The sequence below is a fragment of the Dama dama genome, chromosome 16 (genome assembly GCF_033118175.1).
Source record: "Dama dama isolate Ldn47 chromosome 16, ASM3311817v1, whole genome shotgun sequence".
Classification (NCBI taxonomy): domain Eukaryota; kingdom Metazoa; phylum Chordata; class Mammalia; order Artiodactyla; family Cervidae; genus Dama; species Dama dama.
In genome coordinates this window covers 7,143,436-7,171,309 of record NC_083696.1, presented here as the reverse complement: position 1 = coordinate 7,171,309, position 27,874 = coordinate 7,143,436, and the positions used below count along the sequence as shown (strand labels likewise).

Below are 27,874 nucleotides of genomic sequence, written 5' to 3'. Positions count from 1 at the left end.
TTGGCTGTTCACAAGGATCCTAAGAGAGAATATGCACGTATGCATGCTAACTCACTTCAGTCACATCCGACTCTTTGCGACTCCATGGACTGCAGCCCTCCAGGCTCTAGTATTCTCCAGGCAAGGATACTGGAGTCGGTAGCCATGCCCTTCTGCAGGGGATCTTCCTGACCCAGGGATCGAACCTGCGTCTCCTGCATTGCAGGTGCGTTCTTTACCTCTAGCGCCACCTGAAAGAAGCGTGACGGAGGGTAAGATAACTCTCTCTGTGATCCATTGAGTCTGTGACTGGCCCAAAGCTTTATAATTCCTGTTCTGAAGGGAGAGTCGTACTCCACAAGGGAAGTGTTCTTATTTATTGAGCACCTGGGATATGCCAGTCTCTTTCCCAAGGTCATTTCTTTCTTTGTCTGACGTGTTTGTTTGGTGTGTTAAAGAGCTAATGATGACAGCGTGCGGAAATAATTCACTTTCCAAATGCATCAGTATATATTCTAGGTTTCTGCACTGATGGCTGCCTCCAATGTGATATATACCTTGGCCTATTTTATGGACAAAGTAATAAAGGCTTGCAGAGTGCAGAATCATCTATGGGAGGTAGATAGCACCCCAGTGAAAGGAACATATGTTTCCAAGCCAGACAGAATTGACCTTGAAAACCGAGTTTTGCAACTCTGGGCAACCTGTTTAATCACTTTGGACCACATGTTGCTTATCTTGAGAACAGAATAATAACACCCCCTTGCAAGATGGGAATAGAGATGCAAAGCAGGCCTCCCAGTGTAGCTTTTGTTTGCCTAATAAATGGTCCAAGGTCCATAGTGAATGAAGTAGAGAAGAAGCCAGGATTAGAATATGTGTTATCTCTTCCATGGTCCGTTCTCGATCTGTGTCCGTATTATGTTGCCCTGTCATCAGTCAATATAGCAGAGTCCCTAGGGACACAGTTGTTGCCTTTAGATTGACTGAGGTTCTAAACTGAACGCTGCTATCATTGATAAGCTGAGAAAACTTCAAGTTTCTCAAACTCACAAGGACATTTTTTTGTTTGTTTGTTTATACCATGGGATCCCCTCACTTACTGTATCACATTATTGGGGGAAGTCAGTGAGGTCATGTTTATAAAGTACTTAGCCAAGTGCCTGGCATATGGTGTGACTCAGTTAATCTGGGAGTACCTATTATTTGAATAGTACCTTTTTTTCGGATGGTGATGACAGCCAAGGTTCTTTTTCTCTTACAGAGCGTACGTGGATGTTAATGAGATGAAGAACATTCTTAGACTGGATGGATCAACACACCTCAACATCTTCTTTGCAAACTCCTCGGAGGAGGAGTTGGCAGGCGTAGCAACTTGGCCATGGGACAAGGAGGCCCTGATGCACTTAGGTGAGAGCTGGAAGCTTCTTCAGGAAGAAGTTGGATTGGTACGGGCATACACTGACTAGTGGGGATGATGATGGGGGTCACAGTTCTGATGGTGATCGTGGTGGTAATGACGATGAACAACTTAGTTATTGATCTCTTTTGATATTGCAAAACTCTTGAGCATTCCTTATCTGTCAGCCATCAAGTGAGGCTCTGAACAATAACCCAATACTATTTATTCTGTTCTACCAGTGGAGGAACTAAGGTCTGGAGAGCAAAGGGGGCTTATCTAAGGTCACACCCAAATCAGGGGCAGAACCACAATTAGAATTTAGGTTTCCGACTCTGTTCACTGGTTGCTTTTCTCCGTACACCCCCTGCCTCTTCGTTCATGCGAGTATCTTCTCAGCCTAGTAACAGCTTTGTGCTGGGCCAGCCTGTGATGGGTTGGCTTGAAAGGAGGAAACAAAGAGTTTGCAAGAACTCCCTGTTCCTCCATGTTCCATCCACCAGCACCACCAGGAATTCTTCTTACATTCAAATTATGCGTATCCATAAACAAGACATGTGTTTATACAAGCCAATCACCAAAAGTCAGAAATGACAATGGGTTCTGAACCAGGCCCTGTAAGCAAACACTGTTGTCCTTTAATTTCAACTTTTCCATGTTCTGTACCAGTACTCATCTGTATGTAGATATGCATTTTTTAACTTGTGTGTATCTGAAATCATAGCATAGATGCAAATTTGTGTTCTTTTTTTTTTTCACTTAATATTATGCCATCTACATTTTCCCATGTTGCAACAATCTTCAAAGTTACTCCTTATCCAGTTTTTTTTTTTTTTTTTTCCACTTAACATCACAAGAGAAAAGCCTCTCTCTGAGTTATGTCCAGTTCTCTAAAGACCAGGATTTTTTAATGGCCATGTAAAATGCCATTGGGGGTGTCCCTGGTGGCTCAGTGGTAAAGAATCTGCCTGCCAAAGCAGGAGATATAGCCTTGATCCCTGCCTCAGGAAGATCCCCTGAAGAAAGAAATGGCAGCCCACTCCAGTATTCTTGCCTGGGAAATCCCATGGACAGAGGAGCCTGGCAGGCTATGTAGTCCATGGGGTTGCAAAAGAGTCAGACACAACTTAGTGACCAAATACCAACAATATGCCATTGAGTGAGGGCACTGCAATTTATTTAGCTCTTTTGCCTGTGTCAGAATGTTCCTATTATTTACGCCAGTGAATAGTAATGACTCAATGGGCACCTTTTTCTGAGAATGTTAGGGCTCAGCAGAGTGATAGTGCTGGATCTTTCCTCAGGCCTGTCCGATTTTCCAATGATACAGCCAGAGTCCAGTAGCTGCTCTAAATTCACAATATCTTGGAGCTGAGGGGCTTTGTAACTTCAAACAATAAAGTTGTGTTGAGTCAACTTCTAGACTTAGTTTGCTCCAGAGCACTATCTGTTGCTAGTTGTTTTTAAGAGAGTGAAATCAGTTTGTATGTCTGTGTGTGTGTGTGTGTGTACATACACACATATGTGTGGTTGTGTAGAGATGGAGACAGCAATAAATAGCTGGCAGTTCTCAGCTGGGGGATGTTTATGCCCTGGGAGACATTTGACAAGGTTGAGTGAAATTTTTGGATTTCACAAATGGGGGAATGCTACTGGTATCGAGTGGGTAGAGGCCAGCGATGTTGCTGGATCTCCTGTGATACCCACGATAAAGAATTACCCGGCCTCGAATACCAGCAGTGCTGTTGTTGAGAAACCATGAGATAGATGATGGATGGGTAGACAGACAGACCTAGACAGACAGGGGCTGGGTGAAAGAGAGTGTGCAGCTTAGGCAAGCTGAAGCTGATTAGCTCATATCACATGCCTACATGATGTATGGGAATCTTGCTGGCTTAAAGCCAACATACAGGCTTGTTCTCAGCTGTGACTTCACTTCGCAGGATGGCCTTAGGCAAGTCTCTTTCCTTCTCCAGGTCTCAATGTCTTCAGATTTTAAGTGAGTAAGTTAGACTAGAGGGCCCCTGAAGACCCTTCTCAGGACTGAAATTCTCTCCTTTTGAAAAATCAACCAAAAGGGTCATGATTAGAGGCTTAGAAGGGTTGAGCAGCAAGTTTCTACAGTGAGAGAGAAATACTCCTGATAATTCCATGAATTTCAGAGACTGGCTGAGGACCAGGAATACAGAAGGCTATAAATCCATAGCATGTTATAGTATTTCAGGATGATGTCAGCCTCAAGCTATTTCACCTTTTAAGAGAAGCAGTGAAACAGGACTCAAGCTCTGTGCGGTTGCTCTGTGAAGAGGGGAGCCTGGGAGACCCAGCCTGGACATCGAGCCTGTAATCCTATCATTATCCCCTGGAAACACCTATGGGGTCCTGCCAGGCCCCCCCCCCCAACTTCGTTCTCCATTGACCTCAATATTACAGCTTCACAGAGAGACTGAGAATCTGGTGTTCTGCTGCTGCTGCTGTTGCTTATTTCAGAACATGGCAGAGGTGCAAAGTTACTTTCTCAAGATCACACAGCCATTGCGACACGGAATGAAGATTGCAACCCATGTCAGGCTAACTCCAGCCGGCCTCCTAGGCTGCCACCTCTCCGTCCCGAGGCATGCTGATCCTGAGCGGTTCCTCTGCAGTAGGCCCAATCAAACCCAATTTATTAGAATCATATATACACACCCTCTTTTCCTGCTGTTACACCATGATGCCTGGAAAAAGCCTTGGGTGGGAAGGGGATTATGTTTCATATTATGATTGACAGAAAATAATTGAGAGAGATTTCCTGTCTCAATTTCTCTTCCTCCCTGCCTCTGCCTGCCGCTTCTCACATATACACGTGCAAGCACACACACCCCCTCGCACATCTTTATCTTTGTGCTGGAAGGCTCTGAGCAGCTCAGAATTAATCGACTCCGTGAGCCCCATGACTGAGCAAGCTCGCCCTCCCAGCAGTTCAGTCTGAGATAAAACTCCCCCCGCGCCTGCTCCAGGCTTGCCAGCGGAGAATAGCGAGGGCCTCCCTCCTCACCATTCTCATGCAACATGCTGCTCTGCACTTAATTGCTCAGATGTGAAGCTTTTCCTTTTTTTTTAAATTTTTTATTTTGCTTGGGGGTATAGCTGATTAACAATGTTGTGACGGGTTCAGGTGAACAGCGAAGAGACTCAGCCATGCGTATCCTGGTATCCGTTCTCCCCTCCCATCTAGACTGTCGCGTAACATTGGGCAGAGTTGCCTGTGCTATTCAGTAGGTCCTTGTTGGTTATCCATTTGGAATATAGCCGGATGTACATGACCATCCCAAACTCCCTAACTAGTCCTTTCCCCCGGCAACCATATGTACATTCTCTTAAGTCCTTGAGTCTCTTTCCGTTTTCTAAGTTCCTTTTGTATCATTTCCTTTTAGATTCCACATATAAAGCCTGTCATACAATATTTCTCCGTTTCTGCCTGACTTACTTCACTCAATAAGATAATCTCTAGGCCCATCCATGTTGCTGCCAATGGCATTTCATTGTTTTTAGTGGCTGAATAGTATTCCATTGTAAATATGTACCACATCTTCTTTATCCATCCCTCTGTCCTCGGACTTGAAGCTTAACCTTCCATTAAACACACTTGGATTTTCCAGCTGAAATATCTTATCTGCCAACCTGTATGTCTTTCTCCAGGAGCTAAAAACAAGCACAGAACCATGCTACCCATTGGTTTCCCTGAGGTCTGATCCATCTATCTGCCCAGGGGAAGGAACGGTCATTCTTTTAAGACATGTGGGGTGCCTTATCACTTCTCAAACTAGAACATACAGGCAAGTCATCTGGGGCTGTTGGTAAAAGACTTAATATTTTGATTCTGTAGGTCTGGGGTGGGGCCTAAGAGTCTGCATCTCTGATCCCCTCCAGGTGAAGCTGATGCTGCTCATTCTTGCACTTGGGGTAGCAAGTGGCTAGACAGTAAACAAGGCACTTGCTGTGTGTAAGGTGCTATTCTGGCTACTTACACGCAATTACTTAGGCCTCACAACCTCACATTGGGTTGGCATTCAGCAGCTACTTAATGGCATTCAACATTTACTTAATGAGATGCCACACTCTGCGCCTGTGGTGGGCATTAGCAGCAGAACTGATTAAGACCCCTGACTTTGGAACCCAAGGATCTCGGGTTCAGATCGGAACTCCCCACTTACTAATTCGATCATGGGCCGATTATTTCACCTCTCTGTGAGTCAGTATCCCTCGCGCGGGGTTGTGAGGTGATTAAGTGTGCTTACACACACGCAACACTGAACACAAGGCCTGAAAATATCTAGTAAATGCTCAGGAAACACTGACTGTTATCAGTGTTACAATGCTGAACACGCCACAGTGCTGGCCTTTATGAACACGCGCTCTCGTAGGGTACAGAGCTTCGAAAATGGGATTCAGAGATGGCAATCAGCTTGCTCAACTTCACAGCATTAGTGAAGGCAACATGAGAGCCGGAACCAAGGTGTCAGGGCATGAGCGTTTCATTTAAATAATTTGTGTAGCATATTCATAAGCTGGGGCATGCCTTACTTCCTAAGAAGTTGCAGCTGAAATCTTTGCCAGTCCAGAAATCAAAGTCCTCGAATTATAACCATGCCACTACCTCTAAGTAGTTTGAAATCCTCTTGAGTAAGTTGCCTTGCTTCTTTAGGCGTCAGTGTTTTCAACTGAAAAATGAAGGGATTGCTCAAAATGACTTTGAGACTTCTTCCTACTCCATCAGTGACTCATGCCACAAGTCAGAACGGCTCTCAGCCGTGGAGTCATAGGGTGGAGGAGACTGTGGTTACTTCGGGCCGGGCCCCGTTTCCCCTTGAGGGATCTGGGGACTCCTGCAGCAGGAAGCAGGGTGCCCAGTTCGCCTGACGCTTTTACTTCCCCCTGGCAGGTGGCATCGTCTTGAATCCAGCTTTCTACGGCATCCCTGGGCACACCCACACCATGATCCATGAGATTGGGCACAGCCTGGGCCTCTACCACATCTTCCGAGGCATCTCGGAAATCCAGTCTTGCAGCGACCCCTGCATGGAGACAGAGCCCTCCTATGAGACCGGAGACCTCTGCAGTGACACCAACCCAGCTCCGAAACACAAGTTCTGCGGCGACCCGGGGCCAGGGAACGACACGTGTGGCTTCAACAGCTTCTTCAACACTCCATATAACAACTTCATGAGCTACGCAGGTAAGGCCCACACTCTGCAGGCCCACACCCTGCACCAGAGTGCCAGAGTGTCAGATGTGGCCTCCCAGCCTGGCTCAAGCAGGCTGCCTGACTTTCCTAAGACCTCTTCATCCCAACAAGTCCTCATCCCAAATAATCGAGCACCTGTGCCTTCCATGAGTACCTCAGGGATGCAAGGAAGATGTTGTATCTAAAAGCTCCTCAGAAAGATACTTTAGGAAGCTGACCAGGACTAAAAGTCAGCAAACCTGAGTAGAAGGTCAGGTTCTGCTGCTAAGTCACCTGCTGCCTTGGGGTCCGTCACTTCCCATCTCTGGGTCCCACTTTTCTCAAGAAAATAGAAACTCTGGAATTGATCTCTGAGGTTTCTCCTACTTTTGCAGCTATAGTTTTCTAAGCTGATGGTTGTTGAAACTTTAAAAAAAAAAAAAAAACCACAAAATTTTCACATGCTCTTTTACCGTTTTATTACAGTAAAATAGAATTCTTTTGGTTTTACAAATAATGAAATTATTACATGAGATGGATTTGTTTTTTCCCTCACTGCATATACACGCTCAGAGTCCTTTTTAATACTGTCGATAACAGTGTTAATAACTCATTCTTTACATTCCAAGATCCCCTACACTTCCTTTTAGTGTATATCAAGACCAGCTCTAGTTCTTATAACATCTTTGGAAAATTAGAACAAGCTTTCCTGGGACTTCCCTGGTAGTCCAGTGGTTAAGATTTCAGCTTCCAATGCAGGGCATGCAGGTTCAATCCCCGGTTGGGGAGCTAACATCCCTTATGCCTCAGGGCCAGGAAAACCAAAAGACATAAAACAAAAGCAATATTGTAACAAATTCAGTAAAGACTTTCAAAATGGTCCACATTAAAAAAAAAACTTAAAAAGAACAAATGAGATACCCCTTTCTTAGGACAGTCGCAGCCTCACCCCTAGGCCAAGAGACTTTGAGTAAAGCACCAGATGCTTGTGTGTGTTAGCTGAGCATCCAGATCTATTACAATATTCAATTTAGGTGTTTCTTTCCACCACCAAAGCAAGTGAGCTCTGTGAAGGCAGCGATTGTCTCTAAGACATCACTGTGCTCTCTGCGCCTAGCACAGCCCTTGTGTTTTTAAAAAATGTTTGCTAAGAAGAAAGGGAGGAAGGAGGGAGAAAGGGAAGAAGAAGGGCGAGTAGGGAGGAATGTGAATAAATTCTCCAACAACAGGTATATAAAGTTGATTTGTATAGCAATATTTCTACTTACGTAAAAGTTTACTCTTCATGGGACTTCCCTGGAGGTCCAGTGGTTAAGACTCCATGCTGCCAATGCAGGAGATGTAGGTTCAATTCCTGGTCAGGAAACTAAGATCCCACATACCATGCAGCACAGCCCAAAGATTTAAAAAAAAAAATTAAAAGGTTATTGTTCATAAAGGACTTTAATGTGTTCCATCTTGTTTAATTCTCTCAACAAGCCTATGGGACCGGAACCACCCCTGTTTCACAGGTGGCCATTTTTTGTCTTTTCCTCTCACGCCACTCTTCCAATGAGACCTAGCTGATGGCTGAATGGGATAGTGAGCGATTTGGGTGGTTTTCGAGTCTGTGCCAGAGAGATCATTGTCAGGGAGGTGGGGGCACTCTGAGTGGCTTTGTGACCCTGGGCCTCTATCTCTGCTTAAACCAGGGGAGCCTGCTTCTAGCAGTTTCCGTTTCTGATGGGGTTTTGCCTCAGATTGCATTCGAAGAGGGGCTGTCCCTCCTGAAATCCAGTGGGTTCCATGACTGCCTGTGGGTCTTCCCAGCTTCCCATTTGGACTGAACGACCTCCGGGGGCATCTCCAGCTTAAGGTTCATACAGTTCATGCCCGAGGTCTCTTGAATGGTCAGCACCCACCCTTGGCGCCTAGCGTGGGGTCTCTAAAAAAGACCCGAGTGCTAGGAATTTCCTCAAAAGCAGATTTCTGCCATGCTCCCATTCCCAGCCGAGCCGGCATCCGCATCCGGTGTCCCATCCCCTCCCAGGGCCCTGCTTAAGTTCCATTTCTACCGCACCTTGCCTTGGCCAGCTCCGCGCGCATGGAAAATAAACAATAACATGAGTCTGGAAGTTTGCCGGCCTGCCACTCGCTACCGGACCCCCATAAACTAAATCTTTTTTTTGTGGTTGTTCCCCTTTGTACAGATCTAAAGGGTGATTGATTTAATGTTGCTTTTTTAAAGGAACCCCTCAGCTCAGTGACCCATTAACAGCAGAACTAATTCACTGAGCTACGATAACAAACTTACACCCGCAAAAGCACATTCAAGGCGACCACGAGCTTTGAAATGTTTGTTTTTCTTAGGATCTCTGATAGATGGGGTGACAAAAGCAGCTGGGAGAAATCCAAAATGCAGACCAGGATCGGGTTCTCAGGGCTGGGGAGAGGGACACACGGGGGCTTTGCAGTCTCGACAAGAGGGTAGAGACCTTGCTGGGTCAGCTGCTTAGAGTTCCTTCCTTTCGAGTGCTCTGGCTTTTTGCCGAAGATGGGTGTGTTCTGTGTTTGTGTTGACCTGCATGGTAGCCATCAGCCACTTGTGGCTATTGAGCAAGGAGAGTGAAGCTGAGGACCTGAATTAATTGTTAGTCCTACGACTGTAATAAATTGAACATGGCTGGTGGCAAGTCTGCAGAAACTACGAAGTGTCTACGACATACTAGACACTGTGGGCAACGCCCCATAGGCTTGTCTCATTGAAACGTCTAAATAGCCCAATGGGATAAGTGCTGTTACTACTGTACCCACTTTACAGATGGAGAAAGTATGGCTTAGGGAACTTGTCACGTTCCCAGGGTCACACGGCAAAAACAAGGCATGCCTTTTTTGGCAGAGCCTGCATTTAAGCAACAATTATCTGGCTCGCTTTCTGACACTGGGGGAGTCTGAGAGTGTCCCAACTGCTCAGATTAAGCAGACACCAGGCAGGTGCTAGGGACAAGCCTAGTCAAGCACTGGGTGAGTGCGGTCACGTTGAGCTGTTGGCTAATCCTCAGGCAGCTAGAAAGAGGGCAGTTCAGACTCTTACTTCCTGAAGACAGTATGCCATAAGATACCCACTAAGAGGGCCTCCAAGCCCCGCTTCCTCAAGAGTGCAGAAAGCAGGCCTTCCCCAGCTATGGGAGCAAGTGTCCTGTCACCTCTCTTCTGTGTGTTCCTTTTAATATGCGCATAAGCTTTGACACGGCAGCCCCACCTCTAAGAAGCATGACTTAAGGAAATAAATCTGTTAATGTGTTTACAGATTTCATCCTAAAAATGTTTTTAGCAATGTTTTTTTCTCCACATATTAATTAGACATTTACTAATTGAAGTGTGTAATAGTCATAGAAGAGAAATGCTTACACGTGTGAAAAATTAGAAGCTTCTTACAAATCCAAAGAGAATGGGTTGCTGAAATAAATCACAAGGCACTCACATGGCAGAACATCCTGTGATCACTGAAGATGACGTAGCAGACGGTTGATAGGAACATAGTGGTTCAGAGCATGAAGTCTAGAGTGTGAGAACCAACTGGAATCCTCTGCGTGCTAGCCTTTGACTTTGACCTTAGGCAAGTTACTTCTGTCTAAGCCTGTTACTTCACTGGTGCATGGGGGACAATCACCCTCACCTTGCGTGCCAGTCTTACAGGTGAAGGACTTAGAACTGTCCTTGGTACCAAAACTAGCGCTCAGTAAGTGATGATTAGCAGGATTATTTGTTGACTGTTAATTGTGAAAACACTGCAGAACCTAATGTACAGTATAAGGCCTGGCACATGTATCATATCTCATCACAAATATGTGTATGTTTGTGTGTATGTGTATATATACATACATATGATGTTTGTGATGATAAGAATCACAGAAATCTACTATAGATATTCATATCCGTCTACACATACATATACACTAGATTTTTTTTTTTTTTATCTCTAGGTCATATTTTGGTTGATGTTTATTTCTTTGTAACATGCTTGGCCCATACCAAGTGTTCTGCGGTGGATATAATCATCTGTTGCTGTTACTGTTGTCATCGTTGTTTTTAAAACAACAAAGCCATCGGTTATTCATGCACTAGAAATGGGTGAGCTAGGTGCATGTTTTCCTTGGCTGCAGAAGGCAGGTGGGATCATGAGTCCCTGTTTCACAGTGGGTGGAAACAAGGCTGTCAGGGATCGGCACTGTGTCTGAGGTTCCACAGGAAGTGGAGGGCCTGAACCTCCCTGCCATGTGGGCTTCCAGCTGCACGTGGAAATTGTTCTTGAGAACAAAGTTTAGATTGCAAACTCGCAGCGCAACATCCACAGCCTGGGGACTGGTGTAGCCTCGCAGAATACTGAAGTCCCCCATGTCCCTTCTGGTTGGAGACAGCATGGGGACAGAAGAATGGGATGGGTTGGCTGGTCCTAGAGAGCAGGATGAAGGGGCCACAGGTGTCAGGATGGGCAGCCTGTGGAGGCAGGAGCTAAGAGGGGCCAACTCGAAACGTCAGCTAATTGGGGCAGAGCCTTTATGATCGACAGAAACCGTTTGGTACCTCACCCAAGATTCTGGCAGCGGTTCAGTCTCTAAGTGATCTAGCTCTGGGAGGAATGTTTTCTGACTTCAGTTTTAAAGTTCAGGTACAGTGCTGTCTTCCTACCAGCTTCTGTCACCTACCCATTTTACAAACTATTAAATTGGCAGACATGGAAATGGCTCATTTTTAAGTTATAAAAGGAAAGAAGCTCCTTTGGAGGAAGAAAACCAAACAAATCAGAATATAGAGAAGAAAGCATATATTGTTGTTTTTCTCTCTCATTCATCTAGATAAATGCTATATGTGCTCCAGCTCATGGAAGCTACACCATTACTAGGTTGTGGGGTTGATTTAAAAGCCCCCAACTTATACACAAGGGGCCTGAGTTTTAGAGTTACTTCCTTGTTTGGGAAATGACTGATTAGAATTCTGTTCTGTGCATGCACCTTAATGTACAGAGCCCTCCCCCTATTAATAGACAGATGTGTTATTTCTGGCATTTTTTTCCTATGTAAATGATATTTCAAAAGATGTCCTTGTGTATAAGATTTCCCTCATGTTTGTTCATGAGTAGCGATCCATCGAATTCCTAAATGCAATATTGCAAAATCAAAGAGAATGACTGTTTTACATTCTGGTTTTTTTCCTGCTTCTGGTTTCCTAACACTCGCCCACATTAGTGTCCGCGTACACGCAGGCATGCACACACACAAGCACTCGTGCACACAGAGGTGCCTGCTCTATCCCAGGTCCCGAGGCAGTGAGCGTTCGCTCAGCGTTGATCGCGCCTCTTGATGTTACACTTTCCTTGACCTTCAGCAGCATTCTGACACCAGCACTCTTGTTATCATCATTATCTCCCCTTTACAGGTGGGGAAACTGAGGCACAGTGACTCCAGATCATTCACAAATCATTTGACTCCAGATCATCCACACATGAATCTCACTGCATAACCCTTACTTCTTTAGCCAGCATGCCCTTCTCCTGCTTTTAACCTATTCAGTGGCTTTTCCAAAGCTTTCGGGATGAAGTACAAAGTCTATGGTAACAAAGGAAAATGTACCAGACCATTCAGTCCTTCTTAGACCATTGGGGGCATTTGGATTCTTATTTTCCAGGCAAAAGCAACCCATAGCATGTTTTGTATCCAAAGAGTTACACAGAGGTATCTGAGCTTGAGAGTGATTTGTGCAACTAGTCATTCTTTGGTGGTGTTCTCCAAAGGACTCGGGGCTCTTCTGCTGCTTCCAAATGTATAAAAGTCGTCCCCAGGGTGCTGCCAAGGAGATTGTCAAAAACTGCTAAGGGGATCAGAGGCAGCTTCTGTGTATAACCTCCTCACACTCCTATCCCTTCCCCAAGCTGGATTCTCAAGGTCATGTCCAACTGCCCGGCACCTGCCCAAACTTATTTTCTGTTTGTTTGATAAGAGAAAGTGAGTTTATGCTGCAGAATTCCCATGGTGGGTTTATTTTAAGATCTGGCGAGCCCCGTTCTCCTCCGTCTGGGGCCCAGCTGCAGAATCCCTGGCCAGGCGGACACCTCTGGGAAGTGGTGTTTTTGGAAACCAAGCCAAAACAGTGCCTTGATCTGCCCCTGGGGCAGCTGAGTAAAGCTCTTGAAGGGAGAGACGGGAGGCAGGCTTCCTCCTTGGCAGGGAAGAGTCTCGGGTCGTGGCCTTCATTCCGCATCCTAGAAAACAGAAGGTAGAGCTGAAGGTCATTAGATCTAAAGACATTCAGAGATGAGATTGTATTCCAGTCCCCTCCGACTCAGGCTCAACTCCTGTTTATCAAACACCTGCAGGACACTTTGTCCATACAAGTCTCATGGACACTCAGAAAAAAGTTCTCATATTGATTAGAAATGTGGCCTTGAGTCAAGACTGCCTGGGTTCACATCTCAGACCCGCTTCTAGCTCTGTGATCTTTAAAAAGGAGTGAGATAAATAAATGAAAAAAAAAAAAAAAGTAGTGAGACCTCTCTCAGCCTCAGCTTCCTCCTCTGTGAAATGGAGCGATCAGAGTATTTACTCCAAAACTAACGGGTGAGTTACACGTGCCCAAAGCCCAGTATCCCTTGTACGAAGCATGTGCTAAGCCCACAGTCCGTGTCCCAGTGACAGCACCGTGCAGAAGGTGTCATTGTCCTTGCCTTCCTGCCGTGGACACCGGAGCCTGGACGCCGAGCCTGGACTCCTTCCGAGTTTCCCTGTGCTCACTGCCCAGGGCTCATCGCTTCTGTGGTCCTGAGCTGCCCCTTCTGCCATCCCTCATCTTCTTCCCCAGTCTTAACGGTGTAACCTGGTTGACCCCCAGGACCTCCCCTAGAAGCCTCTCCAGTTTATCCGTCTTCCTCGTCACACCATCTCCTTGTCGTCGGGGGCTGGCGTCACAGACTTGAACAGCCTTATGACCACCTTGAGCCACGCAGCAAACTGACCTCTGCTCCATAGCTAGACTGGTAGCTCCCCAACGGCAGGAGTGTTATAGGTTTCCATGGCCCTTGGCTTAGAGCAGAGTGTGTAGAATCAATGCTCTGAAGGCTGGTTTGGAAGGCGGTATTGCTGCATCAGTAAGGAGCGGAATTAATGAATGAGCCGATGAACAAATGTGAAGGTGGGAGTGAAGGAACAAGTAAGCATGTGAAAGAATGAGTGAGCAAATAGACAGGACACGAGTGGGTGAGTGAGAGATATTGCCTGGTTGGCTGGAGAGGGAGGCGTGAGGGGCTGTGTAACTTACTGACCGGTGGAAAGCAGCTCATCTTGCCCTTGTCCTTACCCGCGCCCTCCCGCTCCAGGCTCAGCTGTGCCTTTTGAGTCCCATCCGCCCTCCCCCTCTTGATGCTCCCTCTCACCTGTCTGCAGAAGTGATGACTGCACTAATTTGTTCACAGACCATTAACTCTTGAGCACTGGAAGAGGCCAGCTCCGAGCTGGCAGGGGCCGGGTGCTGGCTTCCAGGCCGCCCGGGAGGCATCATCATTCTCTTGCCTGTCCGTCCGTGCAATGAGGTGCTTATCTCTCCCTCTGCCTGCTTGCAGACGACGACTGCACGGACTCCTTCACGCCCAATCAGGTCGCCAGGATGCACTGTTACCTGGACCTGGTGTACCAGGGCTGGCAGCCCTCCAGGAAGCCGGCGCCCATCGCCCTCGCCCCCCAGGTCGTGAGCCACACGGCCGACTCTGTGATGCTGGAGTGGTTCCCTCCCATCGACGGCCACTTCTTTGAAAGGTGAGTGTGGCCTGCGAAGTGTTGATCCCTCTCTCTCTCTCCTGCCAAGAAGAGGGAAACTTGGAAGGGAAAGCAGCCTTGGAGAGGGATTTCACTGTGTCTTTTATTGTTGATCTTGTTTAACAAGTGCCCACAAGTGCCCAGATGGTAAAGAATCTGCCCGCAATACAGGAGACCTGGGTTCGATCCCTGGGTCGGGAGGATCCCCTGGAGAAGGACATGGCAACCCACTCCAGTATTCTTGCCTGGAGAATCCCATGGTCAGAGGAGCCTGGTGGGCTACAGTCCATGGGGTCGCACAGAGTTGAACCCGAGTAAGGGACTAAGACTCACTCAAGGACTAACTAGCACAGCGACTGCTCCATTTAGACATGTTGTAGATTTGGGGATCGGGGAATACATAAATGATTGCTAACAGAAATTAGTGAGTAATGATGCATAATTTATGTGGTGAATATTAAGCTAAATTTTATTGTTAAAAACATGGAAACTTCTGTTGCCTGAACCTCGTATGGAATGGAGGTACAGGTCTCATCTCATGAGCTTGGGCGTTTAACCTGCCTCTGGTTAATGAGCTAACACCTTTGTATATGCGTAGTACAATATAAGAAGGGTACATTATACATGAAGGGTACACATGCGCATATATATATATATATATGCACTGTATATATGTGTGTGTATATATATATGTGTGTGTGTGTATATATATACACACACATGCATTTTTGTAAAATAAGAATCTTTGCCTTTGTTTTTTAATAGAACTGAAGGTAGAATTTTTAGAAGATCCAGGGATGATAAGTCAAGGCCCAAGGTGCCTTAGTTAAGCTTCTGTCAGTCACTCACTAGCCATATGGCCTTGGGCAAGTCGATTTCTCCCCCTCCGTCTTATACTCCACTGAAAGGTGGGTCTAATGATGCCTCAGTGGTCTGAAGGTGGAAACATGAATGAAATCATTTCTTGTGGTGCTTTTCAACATTGGGTCTCCCCAAGCTGCTGAAACTTTAGGGGATTTTAAAGGATCATGAAAATGTACTAGCACGTTGACATTTAATTTGGCTGGAATTTGGCTATAAATTAGTGTGGATTCGTATTTTTGCCCCCTCCCAGCCCTTCTTGGGAATGTTTTATCCAGTGATGATAATACAATATTGACGATGGTGGGAATAATAACCAGCTGATGACGAATTAATATTACTCAATGGTTGTGCATGCTGTTTCTCAAGTGCTCACTCTGCTCTGGATTCCGTACTAAATGCTTGCTGTACAGAGTCTCATTTCATCTCTTCGGTAATTTCTGTAAAAGGGGAATCAACTTCTTCATTTGCCAGATGAGGAAGGGATTAGAGCTCAAAGAGGCCGAAAGCCCACAGAAAGTGGTGGGAGCCAGGCTCCGACTCACATTTTGCAGTGTCTGATCTCAGGCTCTCATGTTGTTTCATTAAGTTTTTCCAAACCTTGAACTATGAAGGAGGTGTTACTCTCCCCTTCATAGAGGCCATAAAATGTGGCGAGGAATTCTCACAAGTATGTGTGTGTGTGTGCATAAAAACATACTAGGTCATGGCATCACAATTAAATCCGGGCTCCTGTTTCCCTCAGTACTATCAGGCCTTGAATCTAGAGCCTTCTTTTGACAGCTGGATGAATGCGATCAGGGAGAAAGGAAATGCGCTCCGTAGACGCTCTGTAGCAACCCCCTTCCTCTGCCCCAGCCACCCTCACTGGGAGCTCAGAGCTGGGTTTGGGAAACCTCATATGACACTTCAGAGCAGCCTTTCCAGCAGCCTGTGGATTTATTTATTTTTTCTGTGGCAATGAGAAGTATCAGACTTTTGGTCAAGCCTTGGCCTCGATTCCACTTAAAAATGGAAGTTTTGTAAATGAAGCTTCCTGTGTGTGTATTCAATTTGTATTTCATAAAGCAGTTATTGTCCATTAAATAAATACCATCTGATTGTTGGAAACCTATTGGAGGGTTAATTGTTGTGTAATGAGATATGTCTCTATTACACGGGGCCCTCAGCTTCAATCAGCATGTTTTTAATAACCTATAGTCAGTTGGTACTTGAGGCTCAGACAATAGCTATTCTGTTCAGTCTAAGATTTCATAATGGAGTTATCATATGTTAAATTAAAACTGACATTTTAGAAACATATCTAATTAGGGTTAACAGCTATGTAGACTATAGTCTATGACTGAAGGAAGTAGGTCAGCAAGTTCAATAAATTGTTTTAAAAGAAATGAATCTATCGGTCTCCCATATGCAAGGAGTTCATACTCATGGAAATTGGCTTAGTACAAAGTGCACAAGCTTTGATGTTGAGCGGTCTGTATTCCAGTCTCAGCTTTACCACTCCCAGCCTAGGGGACCTTGGGCAAGTTGTCTCACCTCTCTGATCCTTTCTGGCCTTCTGGAGTCTTCTTCCATAAAAAGTGCTAACCATACCCACTCCACCTGTCCTCTGTGGGGAATTTAATAAGATGACATCTGTGACATGCCTAGCACACACACTCTATGCTCAGGAGATACTAGCTCCCATCTTGTACAAAGTTTTGCAGAGCTGTTGAGCTACTTGATATTCTCTTTCCCTGCAGAATCTCTGGTGTGTTCCACTACATTCATCAATGCCAACCTCTAGCCCCTGGCCATCCTCATGTCCTCCTGCTGTTCCTCACATCTGTGGGCTAAGAGAATACAAGGGTTTTCCTTAAAAAAACATACTCAGATCCTCCCGCCGCCTGGGTCCTCACACATGGGCAACTGAATAAATAATTCAAGGCCACCCCTGGCTTTTTTAACTCCTTTATTTTTATCTGTCTTGCAAACATGTGTTGACTAGGTGGTTTCAGTTTTCTGAACAATGAGCTGTGGTATATAGTAGAAAGAATGCTGGACTGGGAACCAAGAGACCTGAACTCTTTGCAACTTCATTGATTTCTTCTTCCTCTTAGACCTCAGTTTTCTGATCTGTAAACTAAAGGGGAATCTAGCCTTTCTCAATCAAGGTTCTTTTTCCAAGTCTCAGAACGTGGAAAATGACTTGAATAACTATTTTCTCAATTCTCCTAAGGATAGTACATAACTAGTACCATTCTAGATGCCTAGGAGAGAGCTTAATTCCTTCCCCTTATGGTGGGTACCTTAGAGAAACACTGTCCAATAGGACGTTCTGTAATATCCAGTGTGGTGACCATAAGCCAACTGTGGCTAGGGAGCAGTTGAACTGTGATGAGTGTAACTGAGGAACTGAAATGAATTCTATGTTAATTTTAATTTATTTAGATTTGAATAGCCACATGTTACTAGGGGCTGCTGAAGTAGACAGCACAGGTTTGGAGCTTTAAACTTTAATTCTCATGGACCCTGAGTAAGAAAGGTGATCTCTTCCAGTGTTAGCATCGTTTAGCATCCTGTGTTTCTATAATTTCAGTGTGAGTGTGTGTGTGTGTGTGTGTGTGTATTTGCCTGTGTAGGTACAGGTGTCCGTTAAAATCAAATAAATGCCAAAGATTAGAAACACATTTTACATACCCTGAATGTGTAGGATATGGCGTGGTTTTGATAAAGTCTGTTTTGACTCTGTGACTTTCTGAGCTTTGACCTTGGTATGGTTCCTCTGCACCCATGAGCCTCAGTTTCCTTATCTGTGAAATGGGAACATCACCCACCATATGCAGGATCACACCTTTGCTCTTTATTTCCTGACTTTGCTTTTACCTGTGCTCTTCTTTTCCCAATTTATTCTTCGTTCATCATTCAGGCTGATCTTTTAAAAATGTGAATTAGATCATGTCACCCATGTTGTAACCCTCCAGTGACTTCCCATTACTTTTATGTGTAATCTGCAAGGAGCCTGCAGAACCTTCCATCCTGTGGTCCTTGCCTGCTTGTCCCACTGGCTCTCGCACTGTTCCTTCTTTCATTGGTGACTCTTGCCACTCGAGTTTCCTTCGGGACCTCTGTGGACCGAGGCCTTTTCTCCCACCTGGGTCCTTTGCGCACCTTTAGACTGAACCTGGGCGGCTCTGCTCCCAATCCTGGTGTCATTCTTCAGCATACTGCACTAAGGTCTGCCACCATCACTCCCATCTTAGGCCCTGCACAACCCTGCATCATCTGTCAACTTTCATTCTAGCAATACCTCAACCTGTACTTCATATACACTACTTTCCTGTTTGTTTATGGACTGTTGCCTCTGCTGGATTGCAGGGTCTATGAGGGCAGGTACCACATCAGATCTCCTCTCCCGCGGATGGTTAGTGTCTGGTCATTGCACAGTGCTAGCAACCAGAGATTGGTCAATGAGCATCCAGTGAATGAACAGGTGAAATATTGAATGAACATGCTAACCCATGATTGAGCATGAGGGAATACTCTTTGTGGAACTCTGTAAATAAGGCCCATGTACTGTCAGGTGGGTGACGGTTTATTAATTCATCGAAGTATTTATAGGGAACCTACAGTTGTCAAGAACTCAGTGAAGTGCAGGTGACTACATGCGTTTCCTCTAAAGCAAGGCATCTAGAGTAGAAAGCTCAGTTACCATTAAGATCGGTGCGATCCTGATTCCTACAAGGATGCTCCTAATCTCATTGTCGTCATAAAGCCAGTCCTGTGACTCTGAGCTGCTATGCGTGGATTGTGGTCATTGTGATGGAACCAGACTGGTGCTGAGAACCTCTCTCTCCACTCTTCATCCTCTGTCTCCAAGTACATGTGTTTAATCATCATCGTTGCTAGTTCAAGAACACCTCATACATGCTGAAAATACAGAGAAAGTTCAGAAGACCAGAAGGAATGGAAGTAGGGAGAGAGGAATCATCTAGAGTTCCACCACCTAGAAATAATTGCTGGTAGTATTTTGTCACGTTAAGTTATTTGAACAACATCGAGATGCTGCTATAAAGTACAGTTTTGAATATGACTCTTCCCTTAACATTATAACACATTTTCCATAAATTTTAATGAACTTTATGAATATTTGTAACAACTGCTTACTGTTCCATTGAGCAGATTGACCTTGGACTGGTCAACCATTCTCCTATCACTAAATATTAGTGTGTTTATAAAACTATACCTATGTATGATTTCATACGGAGAAGGCAATGGCACCCCACTCCAGTACTCTTGTCTGGAAAATCCCATGGATGGAGGAGCCTGGTAGGCTGCAGTCCATGGGGTCACTAAGAGTCAGGCACGACTGAGCGACTTCACTTTTCACTTTCATTCATTGGAGAAGGAAATGGCAACCCACTCCAGTATTCTTGCCTGGAGAATTCCAGGGACAGAGGAGCCTAGAGGGCTGCCGTCTGTGGGGTCGCACAGAGTCGGACACGACTGAAGCGACTTAGCAGCAGCAGCATGATTTCGTATTTATGATGATAAAGCTGATGATGCAGAATATGCAATTTGAGGGTCTACACTAGGTTAGTCATGAGTCTTAGCAACATGTTGGAGTGACTGGTATTTATCCATCTATCCATCCAGCCATTAAATTACACATGTTGGTCATCATATTAGCAGATGAGCAGAGGCATGAAGTATTCCGACGGAGGTTTGGGGATGAGCTCCCTGGCAGCCGGGTGGAGGAGGAACACCACCACCTGCAGACTGTGATGTCAGTGAGCACGTGAGCCGGGGGCTGTGGAGCTTCCCTGTGAAGCAGAAGCCCTAAGGCTTGAGATACGGTCCCTCCCTTGTGTCTTTCCGGTGGCTGAAGGATGGTGATTCTTTTAGGAAGGAGATTTCGGCAGGACCATTGCATTTTGAGAAATAATGGGTTGGGCTATGACCTTTCTTGATATTTTCCCTCTCCAGTTGCTCTGCAGAAGTCACTCAGATTTTCAGAGTTTTGGGCTTGCTCACCCTAGTACAGGAGAAAAGGGCTATCCCTCTCCCTTCCTAGCAACTCTCTCCTGAACAGGGGCCATGTCTGGAGAACAAGTAGGATCCCAAAGGCTGTTGTGGTTAAAGGGAGATTGAATCCAGGACACATAAGATACTAGCTGATGGGGAAAGCCACTGTCATATTCCACTGCTGGGGTTTGTCCCATTGAGGGATTGGCTTGCCCCTTGGAAAGCTGCTGAAGTGAATTAGATGGCATGGTAAGGAAACTGCTTTTGACTGTAAAATCCAGGAGTGACTCATCTATCCCCTGAATGTCAGAGCTAGAAGGTTCTTTAAGCACCGTCTAGTTCAGCCCAGTCATTTTCAGCTGAAGGAACGGAACCATTCCGTCTTCCTATTTAATACCTAGGATCCTGATAATTCCTACACATAGTAGGTACCAGACAGAGATTGTTAAAAGAATAAAATTTGAGGTCCAATGGGTAAAAGGTTTTCTCACAACCACATATCAAATCTTCAGTGGAACTTTGAACGACTGATGAAGAAATAGCGTGGGTAGTAAGTCTTTGACCTGTCGATTCTGGGTTGCTTTAAATTTAAGTGTATCCACCATCAGAACAGAAGACCCTTAGACCCAAGAAAGGCCCTCCTGAGTGGTGGGGAGGAATTTCACTTACAGTCATATTCTGGAAGCTCTGACAAAGATAGGGAGGACTTATTATTGTTGTTTAGCCTTTAAGTTGCGTCTGACTCTTTGTGACCTCATGGACTGTAGCTCGTCAGGCTCCTCCGTCCTCCACTCTCTCCTGGAGTTTGCTCAGTTCATGCCCATGGAGTCAGTGATGCTATCTAAGTTTCTAATTCTCTGCTGGCTCCTTCTTCTTTTGCCTTCAGTCTTGCCCAACATCAGGGTCTTTTCCAGTGAGTCAGCTCTTCGCGTCAGGTGGCCAAAGTATTGGAGCTTCAGCACCAGTCCTTCAGGGTTGATTTCCTTTAGAATTGACTGGTTGGATCTCCTCACAGCCCAAGGGAGTTTAAGGACGATAGGATAGCAGATGTGTTGTCGCCTACACCTTTGGCTCAGTTGAGTCAGGAACTCATTCAACCGTTCCTAAGTCGGTGCATTTCCTTCTTTCCTTGGCCTCCTAGAGAATTGGGATCAGCATGTGACCTTTGTCTGGAAGGGAGATACCTGGTGCAATACGCCTTCAACGCCTCCTCCCCGATGCCCTGCGGCCCATCAGGACACTGGAGTCCTCGGGAAGCAGAAGGTAAGCCAGGCTGGGGCTCTTTTGCAGGTTGGGTGTGTGAACTCTTTCAATGTAGATAGAGCTTTGTGATTTTAATGGTCTTTCTCATGTACCATCCGGAGAAGGCAATGGCACCCCACTCCAGTCCTCTTGCCTGGAACATCCCACGGGTGGAGGAGCCTGGTGGGCTACAGTCCATGGGGTTGCTAGGAGTCGGACAGGACTGAGCAACTTCACTTTCGCTTTTCACTTTCATGCATTGGAGAAGGAAATGGCAACCCACTCCAGTGTTCTTGCCTGGAGAATCCCAGGGACAGGGGAGCCTGGTGTGCTGACGTCTATGGGGTCGCACAGAGTCGGACGTGACTGAAGTGACTCAGCAGCAGCAGCAGCATGTACCATCTCATTTGATCTTAAGATCGCCCCACAAGCCCAGTATTTTTTTTCTTTTTTTTAGGTCTGTTTTTCTGACCAAAAAAAACCAAAAAACAAAAAAAGAATTTTTTCTGAGATATAATTGACATTTAATATTGTGTAGGTTTAAGGTGTACAATGTGATGATTGATAGACCCTTGGGTCGGCAAGATCCTCTGGAGAAGGAAATGACAACCCACTCCAGTATTCTTGCCTGGAGAGTTCCATGGTCAGAGGAGCCTGGTGGGCTACAGTCTGTGGAGTCGAAGAGAGTCGGACACGACTAAAGTGACTTAGCATGGCAGAGCACATTTATTGTAAAGTCACCACACCCGTCACTGCACACACTTTTATTATTTTTTTTGCAGGGGGAGGGGAGCAGTGAGAACTTTTAAGATCCACTTGTTAACACAGTTTTTCGATACAGTATTGTTAATTGTTGTCAGCATGCTGTATATTAGAGCTCCAGAATTTATTCATTGTATTGCTAGGAGTTTGTACCCTTTCCCCTACATCAAGGCCAGTATTCATGCATTTGTTCAACACAAGTCTTTTTGAGCACCTGAACTGTCCTGGGTATGTCATCCCACTTTACATATGAAGAAGCAAAGCCCGTGAGAAATCAAGTCCCCAAGGCCACATACCTGCTAAGACACCCTGTATGTGTGTTTGTCTGTGCCCTAGACCTTGACAGCCTGTGGGTGCCAACAAGCTCACATCAGAATCAACATGCATATTGGAGGACTTCAAGGCATCACGAGCCTTTGATTCTTCTGCAGTTATTCCTGGGAATACCCAAGGCAGTCTTCCATGTGTTGCATTTCTTCCTCTCGGACTCCTGCCATATCATTTCCTTTTCAGAATCCACATATCAGCAAGACACTGGAGGGAAGCTCCTCTGGACGGCCATGGTTGTGGGCCTCACCCGCAGACCTTCCATGCGAGGGGTGGGGCAGTCTCCCAGGCCTCCCTGCAGACCAGCAGTCTCTCTGCTCCCTTGCAGTGACTGCCACTGCCCTTCAGTTTTCTAGAGAAATTAAGAAAGTGTCTTTTATCCAATGCTCTGTTGCCCTGTCACTTAGCCCTGAAGCAAGACAGCTTGCAACATAGCGAATCTCATGGCCAGTTGCCTATTCTGGGTCCTTGTGTGGTGTCTCTTTCTTCGAGGCACAGGTCTAGTCCCTGAAGCCAGGCTGGCAGAAATCCCACACCCCATCTCAGCCCTCTGTCTTGCCCTCTGTTGCCCTCGGAGACGTCCACACAGAAGCCCCCCGCCCCCCAAATCCTTCATCGTGCTCTGCGGGGCAGCTCACACCAACCGTCTTTGAGTAGGGACCCGCGGCTACCAGAGGAAGCAGAATCTGACTCTTCACTGAGGTTCAGCGAGAACTCCCCCGTTCTCCTTTATATTTTTAGAAAGAAGGTTGAAAAAGGGAAAGCCAGAGATAGAATAAAGCAAGGGAGAAGGATCAGAGAGGAAACATGAGGGAGAAAAATGACAACACTGTGCTCTGTTATCTTCTAAAGTAGCTTGAAATAAAAAGGAGTCGAACTGGGGAACTCTAAACAGATCCGTCAGGAATGTAAAGCCAGAGGGGTGCCTGGGAGAAGCCCTCAGCTCAGCCCCACAGAATCACGAGCTGTCAGATGTGGAAGTGACGCCTGGGGTCATCCGGCCCCAATTCCCACCCAGGGCAGGAATCCCCTTTGTGCCCGCCCAGCACCGGCTCCTGTCTTTCCTTGGTCTCCCCATTCTCACACCATCTGCTAGAAAGTTCTTCCTGAAATCTGCAGTGGTGATGTTTTCACCCAAACTGAACCCACGTTGGGTTCTCCCAGAAGCAGCTCTATGTCTCTTCCATACAAGGAACAAGCCCTCTCCTCTCTGCCCACCGCAGGGACTATATGCACCAGGCAGGCACCATGCCGGGCTCTCTGCAGAGCTGGCTATCTGATAGGGGAGTCGGATGAGTATACGGGGCGTTCTCCATCTGGTGTGATGAGGCTGGTGCTCATAGACCTACAGAGTGCGGGGAGACAAGTAGGAAGTGGGGGACCTCACCCCAAACTGAGACTCATGCCCCGCTGAGGAAATGTCAGCAAAGAAGTCAGCAAGGTGCATTCAAGAATGTGAGCGGAGTTGAGAGCACTGGTTATTTTAGTGTGATCTGGAGACTTACGGGGCTCCTGAGGCTTCTTAATATGTCCTCCAAGGAAAAGATGTTTTCATAGTAATACTGTGACACAGCTTACCTTTTTCACCCCCTTTCTTTCCTGAGTTTCCAGAGGTGCTTCCCAGTGACTGCATGGTATGTGATGTTTTTCTGCTTAGATAGCTAATGGGATGCATGCGTATGTGTTCCTGTGCTTTAAAGTCTCTCAGTTTTAATCCACAATATGGTAATGACATAGATACTATGTACAAGAAAAAAAGCTCTTCAGTATTGGGGTAGGAACTTAAATGGGTATGGAGAGAAAGGTGTGGACTAGGGAGCGGTTGAACTGGGGTGAGATGTGTAATGACCAGATGAGGGTGGGTTTGGATTACTCGGAGGGTTGTAAGGAGATGCCACGTGCCTTGGCATGGGTCTGGGAGATGGTGAGATGTGCCTGTTATAAAAGATCGCCTGGTCTGCTCTGTGATGAAGAGGTTGGGGGTTGAGTAGACCTGGGGTGGGGTTGAGGGGAGGGAGAAGGGTGCATCTAAGTGGCTGTTATAGGAACCCAGGAGAGGGACGGTGGTGGCCTGGCTGAGGTCAGTGGCAGTGAGATTGGAGAAGAGTCAGTGGGATTGAAAGAGATTTGGGAGGACGATGGGGCTTCCCAAATGGCATAGTGGTAAAGAGTTCTGCCTGTCAATGCAGAACAGGCAAGAAGTGTGAGTTTGATCCCTGGGTCAGAAAGATCCCCTGGTGCAGGAAACAGCAACCCACTCCAGTATGCTTGCCTGGGAAACTCCATGCACCAAGGAGCCTGGTGGACTACAGTCCACGGTGTTGCAGAGTCAGACATGACTGAGCACACACACACGCACACTGGGGGGATGAAGTGGCAAGACTCTACCCTGAGGCTTTTCTGGCTAAAACCATCTTAGTTTGTCCCATCACTTGAATGAATGAAATAATTCCCTGGTATCGCCCCACACCACCATCCGACCAAACTGTCGGTCGGTTAGGTCTGCTCCTGGTTTCATCCCTGACCCTCTTAAAGCAGGAGCTGCGGAGCAGAGTCCCGCTGAAGTGTTGAACCACCTCCCCTGTACCCAGAGTTGACTCAGGCCTCCAAGAAAACCCAGCAGCCCTGGGTTTTCCTTTAGGATATGCAAATTCAGTACACGCAGGCCAGGAAAAGACACTGTTCTTTTTTTAGAGCATCCGATTACAGGCTCTGTGATCCATTTGGCTCAGACCCTTTTAATATTCTTGAAGAAATAAACTTTTCCATGAACCAAGCTCTGCAGTGTATTTCTCAACTCATTTTCATCCTATTTATCTTTACGTGTTTAAGTTTTTGGACTTCCCAAACTAACATAAAACTCCCCAATCTGTGAGCGATGCCAGACGTATCTTTGGGGTAGGGGAAAGAGCATGGGTGTGGGGAGGATGACGGGGTTGGGGTTTTGGTCTGAGCCTGGCCATCAATGTGCTCTGTGCCCTTGAGTGAGTCACTTTGCTTTTCTGAAGATAGCATCTTATCAACAGAATGTCCTTTCCAGCGAGGATATTCCACAGAGCCGCAACCTCATAGTTTTAGCTCCACATTAACAAGATAGAACATTCTTCACTTAACAAACATTTATGGCATATTCACTATGTTCCACTAACTCCATCTTGAGAACTTCAGGAAAAATGTAATCACAGAAATTCTTGCCTTTGGCCACTGAACGTGGTTGTACCAAAAAGAAACCCTGCTTTCCCTTCTCTTGAGCAAAAACTGTACTTCACAGATGAATATTTTCTGAGGTATTCAATACCACGATACGCTCGTAGCTCAGGAATCAGATAGCTAGATCTGATTGACTCAAATCTCAAATTCAGATCACTTACGCTAGCATATAATACATTGCAACTGCTGGGTTTTCCGTGAGAGGGTAACGAATGGCTCTGGCTGTTTTCATTTTTTTCTTACTTGTGTGAATCTTTTCCCCATTTTTGTGCCCAGAATATTTCAGGTGTGCTGAAGTATACATCTAGAAAAAACTTGGCACTGAGTTTTTATAAACAGTATTTGTGTCAACAGCTGCAGTGTATATACACAAAGATATGTAATAGACGTCTGTACAGATTGTCATAAATGTAAATTTAAATCAGCGTGGGTTTGTATAAATACATTTCACACACGTATATTGCCTGATCTCTAGTGGATTGCTTATATACACATGTGACTTTTCACATAAAAAAGATATGTACTTGTAATGAAGTAACAGTTCCTACGTACTTTTCTTCATTGCCCCTTCCTTTCTTTCCTTTTCCCTTCCTTCCCTTCTCCCCTCCCTCCCATTCCCTTCCCTCTTTTTCCCCTTCCCTGTCTATCCTTCTCCTCTCCACCTTTCCTTCCCTTTCCTTTTCTCAACCCTTCTCCCAAATTTGTCACCACACAGCTTATCAGCCTCCCGGTTGTATTCATTTTCCCTCCTTAGGGACTCTGATTTGTCCTCATTGCCTCTCATGTTCCCTTGGCACAGGCAAGAGTTGTGTATTATCTGCACTGATATAATAGTTTCTTAACTGATTTCACTAGACTGGAAGCTCCATGAGAGCAGAGACCATGTCTGCAAAACCCGTTCTTCCAGGGACTATAACCTAGCCCTGGACACAGGCAGAGGCATCCATTCTCTGAATGGATGGGTGGGAGGACTGATGGATGGATGAATGGGTGGAAGGGTGGATGAATGGATGGATAGATGGATGGATGGAGAGTATCTGTGACTCTAAACGTTGGTTTTTCTGAAAGACAACCTTCATTTGCTTGCTTGAAAGTCTTCACTAACTCCCCTGCTGTCTTAGCATGAAGTTCAGTTTCCTTAAAGTGACACCCAAGACCCTTCGTAATCTGGGTTCAGCTTACTTTGCCGGCCTTACCACTTACTGCTTTCCCACTGCACTCAAAGCCACAATCATCTTATTTTACTTTCTCTCTTAACTGTTCTCTTTGCTTGGAATATCTCCTCTTCCCAGGCTTTTACTTGTTAATTCTCCCATATGTGTCAAAGCAGAGCTAATGTATTTGTGAATATGTTTGTCTATTAAATGTCCCATCCCATTTGAGTTTTATAGTACCCCTTGTGGGGTAGACAACATTAGAGTGGGTGATATGGTGAGAAGCTATATAATTGATATTTTCACCCGTATTTTATTCCTTCAAAGCTTGGCATGCTCTCTAGACCCACAGTATCACATAGTATTCCGCTCCCCACCATGGAATTACTTAACCATCTGAGGCTTTGTTTCCTCTTCCTTAAAATGAGTTTCATAAGACCAACGTCATAGACTTATTGGCAGGATGAGAAGAGTTGAGGCATGTAACATGCTTGGCACAGCGCCCAGCACACAGATGATGGTCAGTGTGTGAAGCCTGGTGTTATTAAAGGGACTCAGTGCCCCTTGAAACTCTTTTTTTTTCTTCTTTTTTTTAACATCTAAAAGTTTGTTCTGATAACCAGACAAGCTCACACTTTGCTAATATTTCTAGTCCTGTTTACTTACTTGAGCATAATGATCAAGCTTAGTTTCTTATCCTTTGGAAAGCATTTGGTCTCTCTGTTGATTAACAAGAAACCAGGGATGAAAGTCGGAGCCAAAGAGATTTGTCATCTTTCCTCTCCTGTGGCTTCCCACCACTGAAAGTCATTTTCTCCAAGGAAGGGAGAAAGATCTCTCCATTTCTTGTCAGCTCCAGGAGAACGCTCGGTGGGGGGCAGGGGTTGTTCACCTGGAACATGCCATGACGTAGCGGGCCCTCATAGTCCCTGGATCCTTCACT

General features: G+C 45.8%; 1 protein-coding gene across 1 annotated transcript in view; it reads left to right on the top strand.

Annotated features, from left to right (window-relative positions):
• Positions 1-27,874, top strand: part of PAPPA (pappalysin 1) — a 258,399-nt gene that overhangs the window by 55,412 nt on the left and 175,113 nt on the right. Inside the window, exons 3-6 of the mRNA XM_061163313.1 lie at positions 1,244-1,389; positions 6,303-6,596; positions 14,179-14,371; positions 21,378-21,499. Coding sequence (XP_061019296.1) covers positions 1,244-1,389; positions 6,303-6,596; positions 14,179-14,371; positions 21,378-21,499 — 755 coding nt within the window. The remainder of the gene's footprint in view (positions 1-1,243; positions 1,390-6,302; positions 6,597-14,178; positions 14,372-21,377; positions 21,500-27,874) is intronic.